The sequence below is a fragment of the Vidua chalybeata genome, chromosome 5 (genome assembly GCF_026979565.1).
Source record: "Vidua chalybeata isolate OUT-0048 chromosome 5, bVidCha1 merged haplotype, whole genome shotgun sequence".
Taxonomy (NCBI): Eukaryota; Metazoa; Chordata; class Aves; order Passeriformes; family Viduidae; genus Vidua; species Vidua chalybeata.
The window spans coordinates 58,703,154-58,725,972 of NC_071534.1; the positions used below are offsets into that span (position 1 = coordinate 58,703,154).

Consider the following 22,819-nt stretch of genomic DNA (forward strand, 5'->3'; position numbering starts at 1 on the left):
CATACTTATTCCTACCATCTCCCTCTTTCCCTTTCCTTGCATTTTTTCCTGCCTTCCTCCACCACCTCAAACTTTGCCTTATAGTATGCATCTACGAAATCTCTTCTTCTTTTATTAAGCCTTCAGTGTTACGACAAAAACAGCTTAAACACAGCTGTATCTAAAACCTGGCATTGCACTGATTTGCAACAGTTTGCCTATTTCTGTAACTCAGCTCCATCAATGGGCTCTGAAAAATTCATATTCAACCTCTGCTCATCATATATCCAAGCAAACACTTTGATACAACCTGCTAGAATCTATGCTTCAGGTTTTGGAGTTTAAAAAGAAGAATAAATGAAAGTTGAATATGAACTACTTAAAAACTTCCTGAAGTAATGCAGATAGCCTAAATTTTGTTTTCTTTTGAACAAGAATACTACAGTCTAACTATACACTGTAGTATGGAAGAGTTTTTGTATACATGCGATGCAACTGAGAGAAGAAAAAGTTTCATGGGCAGAAATCTGTCACTAGAACAGCCAAAACAACTGAACCTGGAAGGAGGCAGAAGAGCTTCAAAGCACACATGCTCTTCTTCAGATCTGCATCAAAAGCAACAAATCGCAAGGTAACAACAAGACAGGATCAAACATTCCCAGTTTAACATCATGATATTTATCAAACATTCTGAATGAAAACAGTGGTTAGGAGTGGAGGCAAATGTGTGTGTTCTTTAAGCATCCCTATGTTAATACTTCGTACTTCTATAGGAACTTTTCTCATATTGCCAGAAAATATAAGAGGAAATGAGCAAATTAAACTCTTGATTCTGTGACTGTCTCATTTGCAGAGGAAGTGCACAGCAAATAGTCTATGCAAGAAGAACTAAAGAAAGGAAGCTGGATCAATTAATTATGGATTGCATGGGAAACAGACTTTATCACTAGCTTTCCACAGACCCAGAAGTGTTGTGAGGCAGATCACTGAGAGCAGTTCTTCATTCCCAAGAGTCAGAGTCAGCAGTGCCCTGGCAGCAAGGAGGGCCAAGCATCTCCTGAGGGCATCAGGCCAGCTGGGCAAGGGAGGGGATTGTCCTGCTCTGCTCTGCACTGAGGTGAGGTGGCCTCACCTCGAGTCCTATGTGCAGTTTTGGGTGCCTCAACACAATAAAGATCTAAAGCTATTATTCCAAAGGGGGGCTATGAAGATGGCAAAAGGTCTGAAGGGGAAAGCCGAGGAGTGCATGAGGTCACTTGATTTATTCAGCCTGGAGGAGACTAAGGGGAGACTTCACAGCTGTCTACAGCTTCCTAACAAGGGGAAGGGGAGGGGCAGCCACTGATCTCTTAATTCGGGTGACCATTAACAGGACCCAAAGGAACAGCACGAAGCTGTGCAAGGGAGGTTTAGGCTGGACATTAGGAAAAGTTTCTTCACACAGAAGGTGGCTGGGCACTGGAACAAGTTCCGCAGGGAAATGACCACGGCACCAGATGTGATGGAGTTCAAAAAGCATTTGGACAATGCTCTTGGGCACATGGTGTGACTCTTGAGGTGTCCTGTGCTGGGACAGGAGTTGTGCTTTCCTGCTAATGTAGGATATTCTATAACATATATACTTTAAGTAGGACCAGGACCAGACTGAAGCACAGCATTCTCCCTGATCCAGTGGCTCTAAGGTGCCTACAGCTCAGTGCACCACACCCTTATTGTTATTCAGCAAAAGATTTGAGTGTTACAGTGATGGTAATGGTAAGAAGGACCCTGGCAAGGCACAATATGCCTTCTTTACTGTACTCTGTTCATGCAATGTAGATTTGTCTCAAACTCTGACAGCACTTTTTCTTCTGGTTTTGCCTTAGTGCTTAACTGAGTTTTAGTATTAGATACCACTGTATGTCAGCTGTGTCCTTGCTCATTTCAGAAAAGAGACATATTGGACATTTCAAATTTTGGATCAGCTACACGTGTGTAATGAACAAAGGTGAATCCAGCATCACTTGAATTCAGTTTGGGGAATATTCATCACTCAGAAGAAGCAGAACCAGTGATTCTTCTTGAAGAACTGGAATTACTGGTTCATCAATAAAGTTCTTCAGTCTTCTTTCTTCTGTCACTTGATATGCTTCTACAACACTGCATTCTACCTGAGCATTTCAAAGGGGACTTTACAGCTACTTAATTCCACACCATTATTTTTGGTACAACCCCAGCTTCTGCCTTACTCTATAAAAGGGAATAGCACTTCATTTCAGTATGTTGCCTTTCTCTGACAATTTTTAATATGCCACAGGAAAGTGGGTGCCAATCTTTTTAAGAAAAACTCAATATAGTTGAGTTGATTGAAAATCACAAGTGAAATATTGTTCCTAGGGACATTTTCTATTCTTGGCTAGCAATGTTGATTTGCTCTTCCTAGATATTAGTTTATAATTAACCATTAATTTGATATCACCTATGCTCTTCCATAATTTCAGAAAGCAATTAGCCATTCTTTCACTAACAGGACTCCTGTAGTCTAAATGCAGTAAAATTCACCATGTTTCTTAAATATATTGTCATGCTTCCTGTAGGAATTATTAAATTGAGAAGTAGCAGTAATATATATAAATGCTACTCTGGGCATGATGAATCCAGTCCACGCAAGGGTTCAGGATACTGCAGACCAAAACTCTTATTTTGTCACTTTCTTCCTAATGGCCCCTTACACAACAAAGAAGAATAAATTGTTCTGGCAAACTTGCTCCCAGATTTTCCCCTGCATGAGGCTGCACAGAACCTCCCACATCATATCTGAAGGACGAAGGGGTGCCCTTCATGCTCCCCTTTTTTTCCACACCCAAGTCTCTTGATCGCCTCAACAGTTGTTTTTCTTTCTCTTCATCTTAGTGCCATCAGATTTGAAAAGAAAAATAAAGGATTAACTACTTGCAGCTGTCTCATTGTTCATTCTAGCTCTATAAAGTATTTTTAATCTCCTCTTCTTACTAAACTCCTCTTTTTAAGAGTGTGATATCCATTATTCTTTGTGCATATCCTAGAACAATGGAGTGCATTATTAGCTAGCCCGTGAGTAGCTGTCACCAGCACTATAAGTGTATTTTATGTATAGAGCCCACAATGCATATATATACACATACATATGAATAAACACACATCAGAGATATCTAATTAGGTAGCTCAATAAATTTTAAGAACTGGAATTCCAGAACAGCTAATTTATCCTAGCTTACTTCTGTTTTTTTCCTCTACATACCAATGACAGTTCATTAATACATTCTCAGCATGTTAACAGGAACAGCTGTTAAATAATAAATGCTGTGCTGTATTATTTTCAGTAGGTGCTTCAGCAATTAAGCTCTGGGTGCCTAATTTCTAGCTCAGTTAGGAAAAATAACTATGTCTTATGCAACCAAGCAAAATACTAGGCATTACCCAAAGAGTAACAGAAGCATCAAAATACCCATTGTAGAGAATTACTGTTCTCTGTGAGGAAATGTTGGAAATCCAATGCAAATCACCACACCAGAACCTCGTATATTTCTGTTTTATTTAAATTAATCCACCCTCAGGCAGCACAACTCCTAGGTCTGTGCAAGAGAAGTAGAGAGAACCTATGGGCAGAGGCACGACAAAAGGCACCCTGAAGTCACACACTCCCAGAATCAGTCTGCAATATCATTAATCAGATGCAACATGAAACCACATTCTACAGCTAACTCTCCAAATATTCACCACTAGCTCGGAGAAATATTCACCAGAAGAAAATCTTCAAAAGCAGTCAAGAATCTACAAAATTGCACATTTCAAATTTTAAAATAGCTCTTAGTCAAACAGCCTAAAATTAGGAGAAGCTCATATTTGAGGGGAAAAAACCCTACATTTCATTTGGTCTGCCTACATAATACATATGGCATTTCCTAAACATGAGAATCAGCTTTGACTACAGAAGGTTAAGCTACCAAGCATAAAAAAAACCCCAAACCCAACAGCTACTATCTAGCTTCCCCCTTGCAAGGTATCTTGATTGCCTTAATCTACACAGACAACTGTTCAATTTTTAAAAAGATGTTTAAAAATATGGTTAGGACTGCAAACATCCCTGTGAAATGTTTATATTATCAGCATAGTCTGATTTGTGTTTTTAATTTTATATTTTAACCACCAAGTGTCTTAAATGTAATGTACTTCTCTGACAGTCATTTATCGTTTAAGATGAAAAGTAAGAACTATCACCTTTCACAGGCTTTTTTGTTTGAAATATAGTTATTTTAACTATTAAAGCTACCACTAACTTAATAAAGTAGCACACATAGTGTTCAGAATTTCCTTGTTCTAGCTTGAAATGTATTCACATGATTTACATCTGATTTACTATACCACCTGACTCATTATTCTGAATAAGATAACTATTCTATCTCTCCACAACAAGACCAAAATACATGAAATACTCATTCCCCACAGAAATTATTTCCCCAATAATTGCACAAAAATTTCAGACTTATATTTTTAGTTTCCTTCTAAAAATAAATGTTAATTTAATACTAAATAAACATTAAGAATAACTGATTGGGGGCTTTTTGTGTGCAAGTTTTTCAAACAATCAAACTAGCTTTTCAAACAATCAAACTCTCTGAATGCAAAAGCTTATCACACATCTGTTAGAAGAACTGCATTCATTACTGTCAGCTATCAATCAGTCACAGTAGAACTCTCCTTAAAACATGAAATGTGATTTGCATAGAGCCCTGCTCACTGTTGCTGAGCACTAGTTAACAAATCATTCCTTTCATTTCAAGCTACAGTACCCCATGAAGTATTATCATAACTTAAAGCATCAGAATATTTGGAATTAATTACATTTGCTTACTTTGTGCTACATATGTGAAGGTGGTCAGGCACTGGCACAGGTTGCTCCATCCCTGGAAGTGTCCAAGGCCAGGCTGGACAGGGCTCTGAGGAACCTGGGATAGTGGAAGGTGTCCCTGCCCATGGCAGGGGGTTGGAACTGGGTGATCTTAAGGCTCCTTCCAACCCAAACCATTGTGTCATTCTATTATATGCTATGCACCAATCCTGCAAACTTCCTTTTTTCTCTACAGTTCCTCAGTGATCCCAAGGATTTTCACTACTATTTTTAAATTGACAAGAGACTACCTGACTGAGGTTGTAAGTAGCAAAACTAAAAGTCTGGATAGAACTACTGCATTATGAAATACATTTATTAAAAATGACCTGAACTTGAAAACAGAGCATTTTATACTGAATATGGCATACTGAAATGACTAGGAATAGCTCACATTGCCTGCTCTCCTGACTCCTATGAGTCAGCCATGAGTCTCATTACATTTCATATTCATAGTACTTCAAACAAATAAGATCCAGATTCTGGGCCTCACAATTCAAAAAAAAAAAAAAAAAAAAAAAAAGCCCTCAAAAATTAAGTCTAAAGGACATGACACAGCAGAACAATAAGAAAAGGCCAAGAATATTAACTTTTTATGATACATAATGTGGAGGGATCTGTTACATATAATGGAAATAAGGTAAAGAGTCCTCTGAGCCAGCAAGAACTAAGTTAACTTGAAGAATACACAAACCAGCACCAGGCAAGGCAGGTGCACACCCAACACAACCACACACCACCACGGGAACGGTGCTTCCAAACCCAATCTGCCAGCTCTGCACAGCACAACAACACACCATGCACGCAAACCAGCCTGGGTTTGGAAAACAGTGAGATTTCCAGCACAGCTGAACATTTCTTCATGCATAGCTGATCACGAAATTGCAGTTTCAGGCTGTCTATGAAGTAAGCAAAGTAACCCTGCTTACATTTAGACTAAATTCAGCTCTTGCTTTCAGCCTTCAGATCTGCTAGAACTGAAATTATTTTATTTAAGGGTGGGGGGGGATGTTAAAAAAAAGCTTCGGTTTTTAATAAATTCCACAGCAACAAGAAGGGCTCGTGCAAGTTCTCTGACTGAAGCCTTGGCTACATTTTTCAGTAAAGCAGGTAACAAATTAGAGGTTAGCCCAAGTCCAACACCTTTGACAAATGTCATATTACATTTTACAGGACAATCACTGTCAGCATGTTTCAACTATTATGTAGACAAAAGGAACTTCATTCAGCTTACCTGATGCACGTCTGGTGAATCGGTTTACCGCTGGAGCTGAAAGAAAACAACATATTGATTATTTTTGTAGTAATCTAGTTTGCTTTTAACATAACAGTGTTATACTTCATTCCAAGTGTGACAACTACAAACACCAGATAAGCATTATTTTTGTATCTTTACAGAAGCCCATTCGCATTCACTTTAAGTAGCTTCGCAGGAGATGGTACATACTAACTAGAAAGCTTTCGAGACCATTTTCAGCTTTCTAAGAGTTACTGTTACTTACTGTTCATGAGTGGATGTGAAATATTTAGATCTTCATCTCCATTATTTATTGAGTGCACAGAAATTGGCATCTTGCAAATAATAATGCAAGCAGGGTATGTAAAAAAATTACTTCATTTTTACAAAATATACCTATTGGAAATCTAGAACTAAAGATACTCCTATAGAGAAAAAGATTAATCTGTAATCCCATTAAAAGATCAACTTTTGTTTTGACTAACCTTTAAAACTCCTTAGGTAAGTCAATAACAATGCCAACCCTCACCAAAACCCCAGTGCAAATATTTCACAGTGCCATCCTGGCACATCTCCAACTGCATGCTGCAAACATTTGTAATCAGACTCCTGTCTTGTTTCCAACTGGGAGAGACTGCAAAATACGACTTAAAACACATGGCTTTGCCTCTATTTCATTTCTAGGTTTACTGGCTTCTTCAAGAGTTACTAGAGATAAAATAGATAAATAGTTTTATGTTTTGCCCTCCAAAAACAACCTTCAGACTTCTAATTAGTAAAAACCACTGGTCTTGAACTCTACTTTCATGTGATGTATTAACTGCTGGAATAAAGAGCAAGAAGAAAATCTGAATGACCTAATTTCAAATGTGGGCAGCAGCCACATTAAAAATGTATGCCCTTACAGTGCTTATTAATATTCAACCTTAAAAACTGTTCTTCATGTTTACACAGAACTGAAAAATGAAAAATATTAACCTTTGTATTTTATCCCACTAAATTTTACATGGGAGTTATGCATCATGCCTTGAACACCTAAGCCAAGAGAAAAAAATTACTGAGAAAACAGAAGAGACAGTAACAACAGCCTAAGATGCAAACTGACTTCTTATTCCTCTGGGGACAAAAAACCAGAGCAAAGCTACAATTTCTGAACCACAGTCACAGATGGTTCGTACAAGCACATACAGGAGTGACAGGTCCAAGTGGCAAAAAAATACACTGGGAAACCCAACTACAGAGGTTTGGAGTGCTAGCCACAAGGAAGGAAACCCCCAGTTAATAAGCTATTACAAACCCTAAACATATATATAGATGAGCACAAGAGTAACATAACCAGCAAAATTATTTTGAAACATGAATTCTAATTCCCCCAAATAATTTTTCTTTAAATAAAAAGACAAAAAAAAAATGTAGACACATTTTTATCAAAACAGACAGCATATTTTATGCAACTGCTGTTTTGTAATACGGGGGCTGTTTGATTCCTCAAAACTGTTTATTTTGTCACTACTGTTCTGGGCCAAATTCATTTCAGGACATCAGTCATGACTGTCACCATCAGATGGCTGAGTTATTTCCTCAAGCAAGTAAATTTTCAGCAAGTCTCAGCAGATGTGCTCATGTTTTAAAAAAATTGGAATATGACATATTTCTAACAAGAAAGCATAAAATAATGTTTTGCTCCCATTCAGAAGCTTTCCCCAAACTCAGGGAGGGCTTTGGCTGTCAGTTCTGTATATAATCTGTAGACATGAAGATTTAACTCCTCTAGACAGCTACCTCAGCACATCTAAAAAAACAAAAAAGGAACATGTAGCACAAAACTAACATAATTTGAAACAAGTTACTAGGATTGTCAAAGAAAAAAGTTCTTTTTCAGCTATATAATTCAAAATTCACTCTTTTATTTGGCTACAAGAAGCTTAGTTTATTTTGCAACAGATTTTACAAATTATTTACTGTTAGGAAAAAAAATAGCAAGAATGTCAGAACCTTGATCAGCAATTATTTTTGAGCTTATGTGAATAATCAGTGTTTCAGCAGCAACCAGACAAAGCCTTCCTGCCCAGACTGGGATTTCATGGAGGTCATCCAAATGTGTTACTGAGAGATTTGAAAACAGAACCCACAGTTCTTTGTTATGGAGCAAGTTGAACTACTCTCTATTTTTCTGGTAGCAAATCACAATTTATTTCTGTTGTCCAGAAAGGTGGAAGCATTAGCATACAAGAAAGTCTCAGATAATAATAACACCTACAGGAATTTAGGTGTTTTCAGTACAAAGTAGATGAGTGGCCAACCAGGTCATGTCTTGCAGGGTAAGCATAGTAAGGTGGGCAAAAGAAAGTCTAAGAGGCATTTTTCTTGAGGCATAAAACAAATACTAAATTATCTTTCAAACATGTCAGGAGTGGAAAGTCTTGGCTCAGAAACAAATGGACAAATCAATAAAATAATTCAATGAGGGATATTAAATGCTCCTCCTGGAGCCACACAGCATCAGGAACAGCAGAGACATTCCCAGGGAAGAAACACTACTTATTCTGCCTGTGATTACCACCTTCTCTGGATATCTATTTTTAGCCACCATCCTTGCTGACATCCGAGTTAGGCTGACTCTTAGGTTTGGACTGAGATGACTGTCCTGATTCACACAGCTCAAGTGGAAGTGGTACCCAGAGAGACAGGGATGCCAAGAGACAGTCTTGGCATCCAGGTTGAATTATGAGGGCAGCTTTGAAATCCCACTAACAGGACACAGGAATATTGTACTTAAATCCACAGGTTCAAGCCCCAAGCCACACACACGTAGAAGTGGTGCTTAGGCATTGTGATTTCCACCCCACTGCTGCTCCAGCTGCTTCCCAACACTCTGCTCCCCTCTCTCCTCTCTGCCATGTCCACACACAGGTTCTCAGGACTCTCAGTGCCTGCCTGCAGGCACAGCAGACAGCAGCTGGCTTTGTGCTCTGCAGGCTGCCCAAGGACTGCTCCCTACAATGTGAAACCCAGGCAGCCTTGTGGGAGGGTTACCCCATCCCAAATAACACGCCAGATGAAACACTGCTGATGCACGCCAGCTCACAGCTCCAGTTTTCCAGCAGGAGTAAACATGGGAAGGGAATGGGCATGAGGCAATACCTACGTGGCTACTGAAGTTAACTCTACAGCAAAAATATGCTTAATCTTAAAGGTTATAGTGACATCATGCTGAGGACTGGTTGTTCAAAATGATTCAATTCAAACAACTTGCTAGAAAAACAACACAGTAACTTGAGTGCCATGCACATCCCCCCATGCACATCTGTGCAAAATAAAGAAGGAATAAAACCCATGGATTGCAAAACCTCATCATTGCAAAAGGCAGGATTTTTCCCAATAAAAGGCATAAACAGACATACAGATAAATTCAGAACATGTCCAGTGACATTTAGTATTTTTTTCAGTATTAGAAAGAGTGCTGCATCACAACAAATAATGTACAGCTGTGCACAGAGAATCTTGTTTACAAGCATGATGTCACTCCAATATTGAATGTGACTCTTCATGTTCTACTTTGTTTCCACCAAAATCTATTACAAACTTCACAAGTGAAAATTATCAGGGGGTGGGGTGGGTCTGTGTGAGAGAAATGACAGAGGTCTGTATACTGATGAAGTTTTGATTAAATTACCATTCAAAAGTGCACAAACTTATGTGGTATATTACAGTAGTTTGATTCTTAGCACTACGTAAGAGAGAATTCCACAATCTGTCACTTGTTAACAACTGAAATTCATGTTTGAAAATCCTTGCTCAGAGAACTGTATGGAAGTACAGCTTCTAAAACACTTTGGCAATACAGATCAAGCAAGTAAATATAAATAATTGGTAAATGATCAAGAGCAGCATAACTTTGTAAGTAAAGGAGGAAATGGGAGTCTGTAGGGTAGTTTGTAGAGTAGCAAGCCTAAGAAGATAATGCTATGAAAGGATCCCTACCTGGGCATCCTTTAGATGGTCAACCTGTTCTGATAGCCTGAGCTGTCTCTTTTTGCAAACTCACAATTTAAATTATTTTGCTTCAGAAACTGCCAGAGATTCTTGTGCCATTAATGCCACCTGGAATAAGAAGCTAAAGACATCACAGACATTAGATATGCAGCCTTCCTAAGAAGTCAGGGACTGTAAGCCTGGGATTCAAGAAGAGGCTCTGCCTATCAGGGGCTGTTAAGGACATGCCTGAGCACTCTCTGAAAACCAGACCTGTAAACTGGTGCTTCCAGCAGGTCTGCAAACCACAGCAAAGACACATCCCCAGGTGTGCTGCAGAGTGCAGGAAACCCTGCATGTGCCCAAGCCAGGACGAGCACACCCCACTCCCTGCAGATGCTCTGGGGGACAGAGGCCAACAGGAGACTGCTCACTCTCCTGCCACACTTACAGCAACTCAAGGTAATGCTCTTTTAGAGAAAAACACACAAAGCTAAAATGCCTGCTCAAAGTGACAAGGGCTGGTAGGGGATTAGTGATTAATCTTCAGTGTCAGTAAAAATTAGAACACTTTCATAAGCCTCACTTTCAATTAGCCACTGTAATTTCTTCATATGGCAAAGGATTAAACCGCCTTAAAAAAGAAGAAAAACAAAAAATAAAAAAACCCTCAAAAATTAAACTAAGCTATTACATGTTTAAGTTCTTCAATTTGGCAGCCCAAACCCCATCCTTATTTACAGAGCAGGAATACTGCTAATGTAGCTTAATGGATAGACAAAGAGAGCCACCCAGACCATAGCGTGTCTTCCTTGTGTGGAAAGTGCAAATGCCCCAGGTGAGCTTCGGAAACAAATGTCATATCCAAATCATACACTGTTTTTCTATTCTACTGAGGGCAAAACTGTGTTAAAGCTCTCAAGGACACCACTGAGGTCAGTGGGTCAAACCTAGCCCAAATTCAAACAACAGGCTGAGAACCTGCTCTCAACACAGTCTTGATTTTATTCCATTTAACTCTACTGTTTTCAGTAGAGTTATTCTTGACTTACCTATGGTCCTTTCATCATATACATCAAAATCCCAGGCTAAATTTTAACTGATGAGGATCATGGGCAGTATATGCTCCACCTTTTCAGTTCCAAGCTTACCTATTTCTCAAAGGTCTCAACTTTCAGAAAATTTTGAATTATGCTTATTGCAATCACATTCCTATATTACACTAGTTAATATTCACTTGTCTTCTTTCACAAACAAACTATTAATTAGAATGACCTAATCAGAACAAAAGCAAAAACAAATCTAAATGAATGCCTCTCTAAAATACATGCTTTAGTCAGATTCATGTTTTTATGTCCCAAATGGAGGAAACAGAGTTAACTCCCCATTACCCAGGACAATAATAGGCTGGGACACCACGGATAATAACAGTAATTTGGAGCCCTTCTAATTTCCCTCCCAGAAACTTTCATTTTAGTTCAGGATTAATCCAGGTAGAAGATGGTTTCAGAGGCTGAGACCAACACAAGACAATATATTTATGTTAATTTACCTTCACACTTATAAAACCTTACAAAATCTCAAGGAAAGCATGACAAACACTGACAGTTTGAAGAAATTACTCTGACAAAGAAGTTGCCAGGTCTATGGAGAATGGTTCTTGTCTTTTCTCTGTGAAAGGCTATGACAACTGTGTGACATGAGAAGAAGGGATGAGCACAGCAAATACACAGCTATAATCTGGAAGACAAACAGTCCTGGCAATACAGTAGCTAGAGCATAGCTTTCAAAATATTTGTATTTCAATCTGGAAATTTAATAGCAATGGTAATATTTCAGTGATGAAGTGCATGAGCTATGTTTTATTATTTCCCTCACCAAATAAGTCAGTCTCAGAAGTTTTAGCTTTTTTTTTTTTAACTTAAAAACAAAATTGAAGAACAGCAGCACATAGGGTTGGCCTTTACACAAAGAGAAAAGGTAAATCACAGCCACAGGTACTTCCTGTATGTACTAGTCAGCCAAAGAACCTGACAGGTTAGACAGCAACACTGCTACCTAATTTCCCAGAAAACAAATCTTAACATCTCAAGAATGTCTGAAGCCCACTCCAAAACTCTGACTAACCTTGGTGAAGAATACCCACAGTTCCTAAAAGGGTAGGATCTGCACACAGAGGGATCTGGCTCCACCCAAAGAAAGGTGTGTTGCTGGAAGGCATTGCAAGTACACACTTTCAGGAAGGAAGGGCTCCCTAAGGAGTTGAGACTGCCCCATAGCTGGGCAGATAGAGCACACACGGCCACATGCAGTCATATACAGAGCAGAATACAGGCAGTGAGGCATGAAGGTAATGCAGGCTTTCAGTGAATCCTGTAGACTTGACTGAGAAGGCAAAGATGAGAGAGAAACAATACTATAGTGGTAGCATTTATGTGCTACCGGGAAAAAAAAGAGAGAATAATTCAGCTGTTGCAAGAAAAGTAGATGTTGGTAAGAAAAAATGGCTTCATCTCATGGGATGCCCTAAAATTTATTTATTTTTAAATTAAAAATGCCATCTACAGATTTTAAAACCACCTGTACCAAAACAAATACATACATAATTATTGCTGTCTTTGCAGACATCAATACATCCATAAAAGGATTAAAATACACAGAAACCAGAATATCTCACTATCCCTATTTTTTTAATACACAAAATAAACTAAATTTACATGAGGTTGTAGTCCTAAAATGCAGTTTGTTTTCTGGGCTGCCAGCATGTACTGGGGGTTATGCTGAGTTTCTCATCCACCAACACTCCCAAGTCTTCCTTCTGAGGGTTGCTTCCAGCCTGTACTTGTGCTTCAGATTGCCCAGAAGCAGGTGCAGCACCTTGCACTCAGCTATGTTGAACCATGAGGTTCTCACAGACCCACCTTGAGCCTCTCAAGGTCCCTCTGGATCCCTTCCCTCCAGTGGGACAGCTCCACACAGCTCAGTGTTATTGGCAAACATGCCGAGGGTGGGCTCCATCCCTGTCACTGACAGAGGTGTTAAACAGCACCGACCCCTGAGGAACCCCAGCCCTCACTGCTCTCCTCTTGGACATGGAGCTGTTGATCACAACCCTCTGAGTGCACCCAGCCATTATTACCTATCCATTCATTATCCACTGAGTAGTCAAATCCATGCCTCTCCAGTCCAGAGACAAGGATGTGATGCAGGACAGTGTCAAATCAAGGTGGATGACATCAGCTGCTCTTTCCATATCCATCATTGCCATAACCCAGTTGCAGAAGGCCAAGTTTGTCACGAATGATCTGCCCTTAGTGAAGCCATGTGGCTGTCACCAATCATCTCCTTACTTTCCATGTACCTTTACATAGTTTCCAGGAGGATCTGCTCCATGATCTTGCCAGACACTGAGGTACAACTGACTAGCCTGTAGCTCCCCAGGTCTTCCTTTTTTTCCCCTTTTTAGAAAAGGGGCTTATGTTTTCCCTTTTCCAGTTAGTGGAAACTGCATTGACTGCCATGACTCCTCAAATATGGATAGTGGCCTAGCCACTTCCTTGGACAGTTCCCTTGGAGTCCATGAATGCATCTCATCAGGTCCCATTAACCTGTGCACTTTCAGGTTCCTCAGAATATATTGAACTTGACCTCCTACAGCGGGTGGTTCTTCATTCTCCCAGTCCTTTCTGAGACTTGAAGTTTTCTGCAACTTGGGTGCTGTGGCATTTGCCAGGAAAGATTGAAGCAAAAAACAGGTACCTTGTTACATACCTTGTCCTTCTTCATAATCAGGTCTCCCATTTCCTTCTGGAGAAGGCCCACATTTTCCCTGGTCTTGCTTTTATCATGAACATATCTATACAAGCTTTCCTTGCTACCCTTGACATCCCTGATCAGACTTACTTCTTTCAGGGCTTTAGCTTTCCTAACCTGACTCCTGGCTGCTCAGACAATCTCTCTATATTCTTCTCACCTGTCCTTGCTTCCACCTGCTGTAGGATTCTTTTTTGTGTTTGTGTTTGTCCAGGAGCTCTTTGTTCATCCACAGAGGCCTCCTAGCGTTTTTACCTGATTTCCTCTTTGTTAGGATGTATCAGTCCTGAGTTTGGAGGAGGTAATTCTTGAATATTAACCACCTTTCTCAGGCTTCTCTTCCCTCCAGGACTTTCTCCCATGGCACTCTATCAAGCAGATCCCTGAATAGGCCAAAATCTTCTCTGCTGAAGTCCAGGGTTTTGAGCTTGCTGTGCACCCTAATCACCACCCTGAGGATCTCAAACTGCACCACTTCATGGTCTCTGCAGCCCAGGCTGCCCTGGAGATTCACATTCCCCACCAGATCCTACTTATTGGTGAGAACAAAGTGCAGCATAGAACCTCTCCTTGTTGGCTCCCCTGTCTCTTGGAGGAGTTACCATTAATGCATTCCAGGAATCTCCTGCATTGCTTTTGCTCCCTTGTGTTGTCCTTCCAGCAGATATTGGGGTGAATGAAGTGTCCCATGAACACCAGGAGTTCTGAATGTGAGAACAGCCATAGAGGACCTCATGTGCTTGCTGGCCTGGCAGCTGTAGCAGACCCCCACTACAAGGTCACCTCTCCCTGCCCTCCCTTTAATCCTGACCCACAGGCTCTTGGCTGGCTCCTCTCTGCCTCCAGACTTTGCTCCATGCACTCCAGCTGGTCACTGGCATGAGGGTAACACCCTCCCCTCATCTCTCCTGCCTGCTAAAGAGCTGTGTCCTTCCATTCCAGCCCTCCAGTCACAGCAGCCATCCCAGGACACAAGATGACAGCCCGGCACGCGTGTGCACGTCTCTGCCTCCTCTTGTTTATCCCCCATGCTGTGTGTGCTTGCACAGGGGCAGTGAAGCTGGGTCCCCACTGAAACCAACTCTCTGGCTGGAGTTCCTCTGCAAGTTGTTTATTTAACCTGTCAGAACACAGAACCTTGAAAGTGATGTAAATAGGTCTCTCCTACTTACATCAGTTAAAGAGATTTCAGCTCTTATGAATAATTGATGCTGTATGTAATTACAAACATTGAAAATAAAAAAATTAAATGGCTGCCTGATATGTTAGACCAATGACCCAACACAGTGAAATGGACTGTCACAGCTCACTGGGAATCAAATGTTGATCTTTTCCCAACCAAATAGTTTGATCAAGATTTTAAGCCTTTTTTTTTTTTTTAATTTTTACATCTATTCTTTCAGATTAACGTCCCATGTTAAAGCAACAAAGTGAAGATGCTGATGAGTTTTTCTATCTTAAATATGTATCCTGTTACTTAGCATGTTTGCCCTTAGAAATTCATCTTTGTTATTGCTTGTGACCAGTACACTTGGTCATTATCTGATTAAAAGTAATCAGTGATCTAGATAAAAGGAAAGAAATATATATAATTTACAGCAATATTTCCAATCTTCTGTAATACCACAGGGTAGAAAAGTTAGTTTGTGTTAGAACTTGTCTACATACAAGCAGAAGATGTGTACACATGTGGAAATCTTGGTTTGGAGCACTTGCTGCCCTCAACCCCGGATTACTCAGGATATGTGATGAAAAGTAGTAGTGTCAGAGACAATACCTTTTGAAAGCAAAACTGAGCCTAAAAATACAAATGGAATAAATGTATGAGGGAGGTCAGCCTGCCTAGGATATGCCCTGGGCTACGAAGCCCCAGTCCTTCCCACATGGCCAAGACCCAAGACCTGCAGCCCTGCTTCAGCAGAGGGTCATCACCCCTTATAGATTGTTTTTCCTGAACTGCCTATTTCTGCCCAGCAGAGCGGGTTGGGTTTTTTTTGTTTGTTAGGAGGGTTTTTTTTTAACATGATCCCTACACCCAACATCACTTGCAGTAACATCCTGCTTTGCTAATTTATTACCATCTCCAAGGGATATTCTGCTATAGCCAGAGCATAGCTTACAGTTGCTACCAAACAATCTGACACAAAATGTCAGTAATGCTTACCTTCTTACCATCTCTAAATGGCTTCTTTTCACTTGAAATTTCACAAGCTGTTTTAAGAATATTGTGGTTATTTGCTTTCTAACACTGCTGCATAGGCATTTAGATCCATTCTGCTTTCTAATTTTGCTGCCTGGAGCATATATACAAATGTATGCATGTTCCCTATCAGAACACAAAAACTGATCATTCTGCCAACGCTCTACCAGAAATGCCCAGATCAGCTGGGATTCTGTAAAGGATCAAATTGGCATAATTGCTTCAGGTTCACCACCTCATAAAATACAAAATCTGTACCTGTCCTTGAAACAGTATTTCTGTCAAACTGAAAACTAGAGCACTGAAGATTTTACATTAATGACTTGCTCTCCTGATTTTCTTCCCTTAGCCATTACATAACAGTGCTTTAGGTCCTTTGTTGGGGGGGGAGGTGTTGGTTTGTTTGATTGGTTTATTTTTTACAAAATTTTGGCCTATGTCTTTTGTCTCTTAACAAGATATATTTATTACAAAGGAAAAACATTGCAATCTCACTGATGGAAGTGGGCTGGAGAAGATGTCAGTATTCTTCTCTGAAGGAGTGCACCTTTGTGTAGAGTTTATAATTATCTCATCTATTTTATATCATTTGACAATGGTGAACATAACTGCTTTCTCCCATGCACATTCATACTACCCATGTTTAATCTAAAGCCTCAAAGCTTTTGAGACTCAGGTTTTCCTACTATTTTTCATGTTTTTGTCACTTTGCTATTAGGTTATTACAACAAATCCTACATGGGCAAACACCATTAAAACTTTCCAAAGCAAAGATTTTATACAAAGACTCTGCTTGGTTCCTAGGACTGCCTTGGCAGAAATGTGTGGTACAAAATACCTTGATGAAGAAGTATATGAATATGTATAATCTGCAATCTGCATTGCCTGCTTATTCACTTCCTGGTGAAATCTAAGATTTTGGATTTGATGCATATTTTAAAGTTTGCGTATTTTAAGAACATTACGTGCTTAAAGGGAGTTTCTCTTCCATTCACGATAATTCATTCTCAGCTATTCAGATCTAAAATAGACAATTTTGTTAGCTTTCAGATAATGAGGCAAAGCACATTTTCCACACTTGGTTTTAGAGACAGGCTGAGAGATGTACCTCAACAGAAAGAACAGTGACTAAAAAAAAAAAAAATGTAAAAGCCCAAACCCCAAGTGTTATTGCTTTAATATAATGAGAAGCATGACTGTTCAGGAAAAAAAAATTAAAAAACTCCTAACCAAACAAAATAAATAGAAGCATCTAACTAGAAAAGCCATGGCCAAATAGAGAAGCTCTTAAGAAATATCTTGTCCTCATTCCTAGCACATAAAAGAAGCTTGTGGGTGATACTGATGGCAGGATAGGGCTTCCTTAAATCCAGCACACTGACCAGCAAAACACCTAACAGTCCACAGGCAGAGCCTACCACCTATTTCCTAGTCAGATGTTCCACTGGTTAGACTACAAATAACATCATTCCCACATCAGACAAACTGTCCAGTGTCTGGCAGCCAACCAAACCAGTTAGTGAAACGACAACAAAATGAACAAGTCCCAGTATCCTCACACCAGCTGGGAACACATCTACTGAAGTCACTTAACTTGGTGGCTCTCAAAGCTCACATCCCACAGGTCTGAGTGTGGCTTCTGAAAACAGGTTTGGGATGCTTCTGGGTTTTGTTTTTCTGTTTCTAGTTAATGCCTGTACTCTTAGGCTACAGATCTGGGCAACACCAGCAACAAAAGCCTGGGCTACAAAAAACTAGTGTAGAGATCTGAAAGTTTAATTCAAAGGTAGAAGAGAGAGGAGGGAAAAAACAAAATCCAAAATATTTCACCATTCCCTTCCCATATACATGCAGTGCTACATAACTGCAAGCAGGTACTGGGGATTGCAGTGAAGCTGCTGGCCAAAGCAGCCTTTGTGATTTGGCCTTTACAGTTCTCAGGGGCAAGTGAATGAAGCACAGCTGGTACTGGCAGCTGCACTGACTTCAACACAGGCCTTGGGTACCATGGCAGCATCTGCTCTCATTTACCTTTGCACATGTGTGGGACAACATGAGTCCAAGAAGAAGGTAAGACACAGATTCAAGTTGAATAATACAAGCATCTACCTCTCTTTCCAACAGTCAGAACCACTACCCACATCTACAAGACTGCTGATGATGCCCTAATTATAGAGACTCCAGGTGTGATTCAGGCTGACTTTAATCAATGTCTGTATGAGCCATAGAAGGGCATAGAGAAATCCACCAAAGAATCCCTGGTGACAGTGATACCTAAGTGTACAGATACAAAAATGTACCTTCTATAATTTCTTTTCTTGATAGTGCAGTAACATTAAAAGCACTCCACAATGTAAACTAAATCCCATTATGTCTTTCAGCTCCATTACTTGTGGATCACATTCAGAAATGTCTAGTAATGGCAAGTAGTGGATTTTTCAGCACTTCTCCATTTTGCTCAATAGTTTGGGCAGCACTTGAAAAGTTGCATCTCTTGTAAGTAAACTTCAGCATCACAGTCATTTTCACACCCATTTTGCTCTTTCCCTGGCTAGGGATGCTTGAGAACATTGCCCTGACTTCCTTCAGTAACTATCTGTGAGATTCCTAGCAGAAGCCAAACTTTCCATGACTCTTGATAGCAAAACTCTCCAACACGCTGATTAGTCATCAGGAAAAGAAATAATTCTTGGAATAAAATAATGGTCTTCTAAGAGAGGGCTTTAAAAAGAAAACAAAACCAAAATAATCCCCCCCCCAAAAAAAAAAAAAAAAACCAAACAAACCCTATTATGCTTCCATATCAGATTCCATAGCAAAACTACATGTGATCATGACACCATTACCTGAAAAACAGTTACAACCAACCACAGCAAATGTCATGGGTCATGACACAAAGACTCCTTTCCTGTAGACCCATCCAAGAAGTCCAACACGCATTTTTACATTGTCTATTTACACTAGCTACCTGGGAATATGATCCAAGATTTGGGCACTGAACAGGAATATGCAGAGCCAGAATAAAGGCAGACTAGCAGATGCAGATAATCTGGAATATTGCTCAGACTCTCTGCTTTGGGAAATGTCAGAAATGCTTTAATCTGTGCATGACAAAGTGCTACTTGGCCTGATAGTCTTCCCATAATCTACACTGCCTTTCAAGAAATTCTATTTCTTTTAGAGCAGGTAAACAGAAAATGTCCAGAGTGCATTAAAAAAGGAAAACAAAAAACTGCCTGACTGGGTACATGGCAGACTAGCAACCCACACCTCTGAAAAGAAAATGCCCTACTTTCCAGGCTATGCCATATTCCAAGGGCAAGCACTAAAAATTCTTCTCTTGAAGCCAAAAAAATGTGAAAAAAAAGCATACTGAAAAGCAGACTGGCCTAGTGATCTGGATATTCAAGTGTCCACAAAGATACACTAGAGTTTCTTCTTTAACTTACTGGAAGATGCATGCTTTACATTTAACCCTCAGCAGAAAAAAAATAACCCAATCAATTTTTGTAAATTAAATTGGAATTTTCTAACATTTCTGTCTTGCTTTCTCAAAAAAAGAAAAAAAAAAATCCAAAACCCACACAGCCTGATTTAGGAAGTTTCTGAAATTAAAGGATACTCAATTCATAAATCAGGATAAATATTGCTTTTCAGTTACATTCCCAGCATTCACATTAGGTTACTACAAGAGAAGATGAGGAGATTAAAATTATTTTGGGCAATAAAAAAGCAAACAAACAAACAAAAAAACCCCCAACTTTTTGTCCTAATAGTGGATTTTTAAAAAACCCCATAAAGTTACAAAAATTGACAACTTTTTTTTTTTAAGAAAAGACAGTGACTTAAGACTAAAAATTTATTCACCCTTTATAGGCAGAGTCAATGCATGACCTTTATGTTAAATGTGACCTGAAGAGCACATGGTTGAAGGTAGGATTCTGTAATAGTTACATGGCAGGAGCCCATACTAACAGCCACAAGTGCCTTTTGTACACACAACTTGGTAAATGACAAAATGAGTTAGGAATATCAAGTAATGCAATCTCGGGTTTATTACACTTTTAAGGACAATCTTTGTAGCCTAAACAAATCATATAGGTCTCCTCTGTTTGCAAGGGCTTTGCTGATTGCTCAAGTTTTCCTGCACCTTTCAATTAAAGATAAACCCATCATTTTCTATATTTGGCCAGAAAAAAAAAAAAAAACACATCAGATAAAAATTTCTTAAATTCTGGCATCAACTGGGCCCTGGACTCTATGATACAGAAATTTTTTTAAGTATTGTAGACAAACAATGACACGTAAGCCCTTCACAATCCTTCACATACATACTGCTACAAGATCCTGGCAAGCTGGGAATGGCAAACATTCCATTTTGCCAATTTACAGGCACTAGTGCAAACTACTTAAAGGCACGCAGCAAGTCTGTAACACACATGAACATTTAACCTAATTTGTCTTAACTCTCAGAGCCCTATTTTTAATTTGCAGATCGTTCTTCTTCCTTAAAGGATAGTTATCAAGGGGTGAGATTAGAACAGACAAAAACTTAGCCTTCAGTCCAAATTCCTTTGTCTTGTGGATTTCACCCAGACCCACGGATTATTAAAATAAATTTTTCCCATAATTTTTAAGTATCTCTTATGACTGGTAGGATATGGGAAGTTACTCCCAGTTACTATACTACACCTTATATCATCACTTAAAAATGTTTTTATCACTAATTTGATGGACTACAAGAGCTTCATCAGGCCAGTCCATTAAAAACAGAGAAGTATATATTTCCTATAGCATATAGTTTCATAGGCACGGTAGGTGTTCCTGTATCATGACCTTAAAATTTCTGTAAGTATTATAGATTACCACTATTCAGTTTTAAAGACATGCAAGTAATTCTGATAAACATGCCTCTTTCATTTGTTTCACACCTCCAGTTCAAAGCTCTCCTTTTTCCTTTTAAAACAAGAAGTTACTTAGAAATCAAACCACTTTCATAAAATATGTAGGATCTGACAACAGAAAACACAGTCAAACAAAAGTAATATGTATTAGCTTAGATATCAAAACTACTGATCACCAAAAGTACTTTTTTAAAACTGAGAAATATGATTAAAATTTCTTTTGATACAAACAGGAAAAGAGTGACAGCTTTGTATCCAGTGCCAAGTTTTACCTCACATTCTCACTGGAATTTGTGTAATTTTCCAACTACAGACTACAAAACTTCAATCTTCACTCCACTCCCTCAAGCACAATCAGTTATATGCATCTGATCCTCACTCTAGGAACACAGAACTCCATATCAAACAATAACTACACAGGAAGAAGTTATCCTTAGAAAACATTGCAACTGCTCTATCTCTAAAACACGATTTGTGCAAGAAGGCATGAGGCTAGTTTTAGAGGGGAAAAAAATCATACCTAAAATGTACTGCATTAAAGGCGCCCACTAAAAGGAAAGCTAAATTCATCCCTTCATCTGGAAAAAAAAGTCGTTCTACAGCTCTGTAAACTGTTTTGTCCTGGAATGCAGAGCACAAGTTAAACAATGTCAGTTCCTAGCCAGAAGTAAATATAAAGTAGAGTTTCCGGAATAAATGTGTACATCTTATTGGCTCAGTCTTTACATTTTTAAAGCAGCACATGTGTTTCTACTCTGACCTTTGTACATTTTCCAAATGTAAACAAAACAAAACCATCTAAGCAATACATCTAAGTATTTTCAGCAATAACCAGGCTCCTGTTACTTTCTGAGCATCAGTCACAGTCAGGTAACTCCTCCAAGTGTCACAGCAATTACATTTCTATTCTTGATACTTAGAAAGAAAGAGTGCTGTTCCACAGAACCTCGCCTGTCAATTTTTAATTGGTTTCAGCAGAAGCCATTCAAACACTGGAAACAAGCATGGGCAATTTAATTTTGCAAGTGAAACACGAACTCCTTAACAAAAGAAAAAAACTGAACTTGCTCTACCATTTTCAACTGAATTTAACAATAAGAAAAGCCTCAAAGGAAAGAAGTTTCTAATAGTATGTGAAAAATAGAATCTCATACCAAACTAGTACCTACCATGAAGGACAGGTCACATAAATTCAGTCTTGGCCTGCCAGCTGATCACATTAGACTTTCCCAATATCGGTACCAGATGGCTCTGAACCACACACTCAGGTGCTTCCTCCACCTGAACACTGTAGCACACCTTTAGGAATCCACTGCTTCCTGAATCACACTCAGCTTTGCAAGGGTACAATACACACTCCGTGCCATATAGCCACTGCCTCTTTCAGGCCATCAAGCTGGATTGTTTTTACCCCAGCTGAACTGAACACGTATGTCCTGGTTTAGGGCAAATCTGGGAGGAAACTCCAAACGGGGTCCCTCTGGAAAGCAATGTCAAACCCTTCACCCTACTGGTTCAGGAAAATATTTCCTTGTAGAAAAGTGGAAAAAAAAACCCTCTTTATTTAACAAGCAAAGCATTCACAAGCATGAAAATTGAATAATATTAAACAATAAAAGCTCTCACTGTTCTGAAGAGATGGCAAACTCAGAAAGTCCTTTCCATGGGCTGTAGCTTGGCTCACTCAGTCTCTTATCAGCCCCTCCTGAGCTGGAAATGCCACGGCCCAGGCCTGGGTGGGCCACAGGCGTGAGCTCCCAGAGCTCTTCTGGGTGTTCAGTCCAGAGCAGGTTTGAACAGCT

General features: G+C 39.5%; 1 protein-coding gene across 1 annotated transcript in view; it reads right to left on the minus strand.

Annotated features, from left to right (window-relative positions):
• The window catches only part of PRKAR2B (protein kinase cAMP-dependent type II regulatory subunit beta), a 73,777-nt gene that overhangs the window by 38,730 nt on the left and 12,228 nt on the right, over nucleotides 1-22,819 (minus strand). The window contains exon 2 of the mRNA XM_053943084.1: nucleotides 6,123-6,158. Coding sequence (XP_053799059.1) covers nucleotides 6,123-6,158 — 36 coding nt within the window. The remainder of the gene's footprint in view (nucleotides 1-6,122; nucleotides 6,159-22,819) is intronic.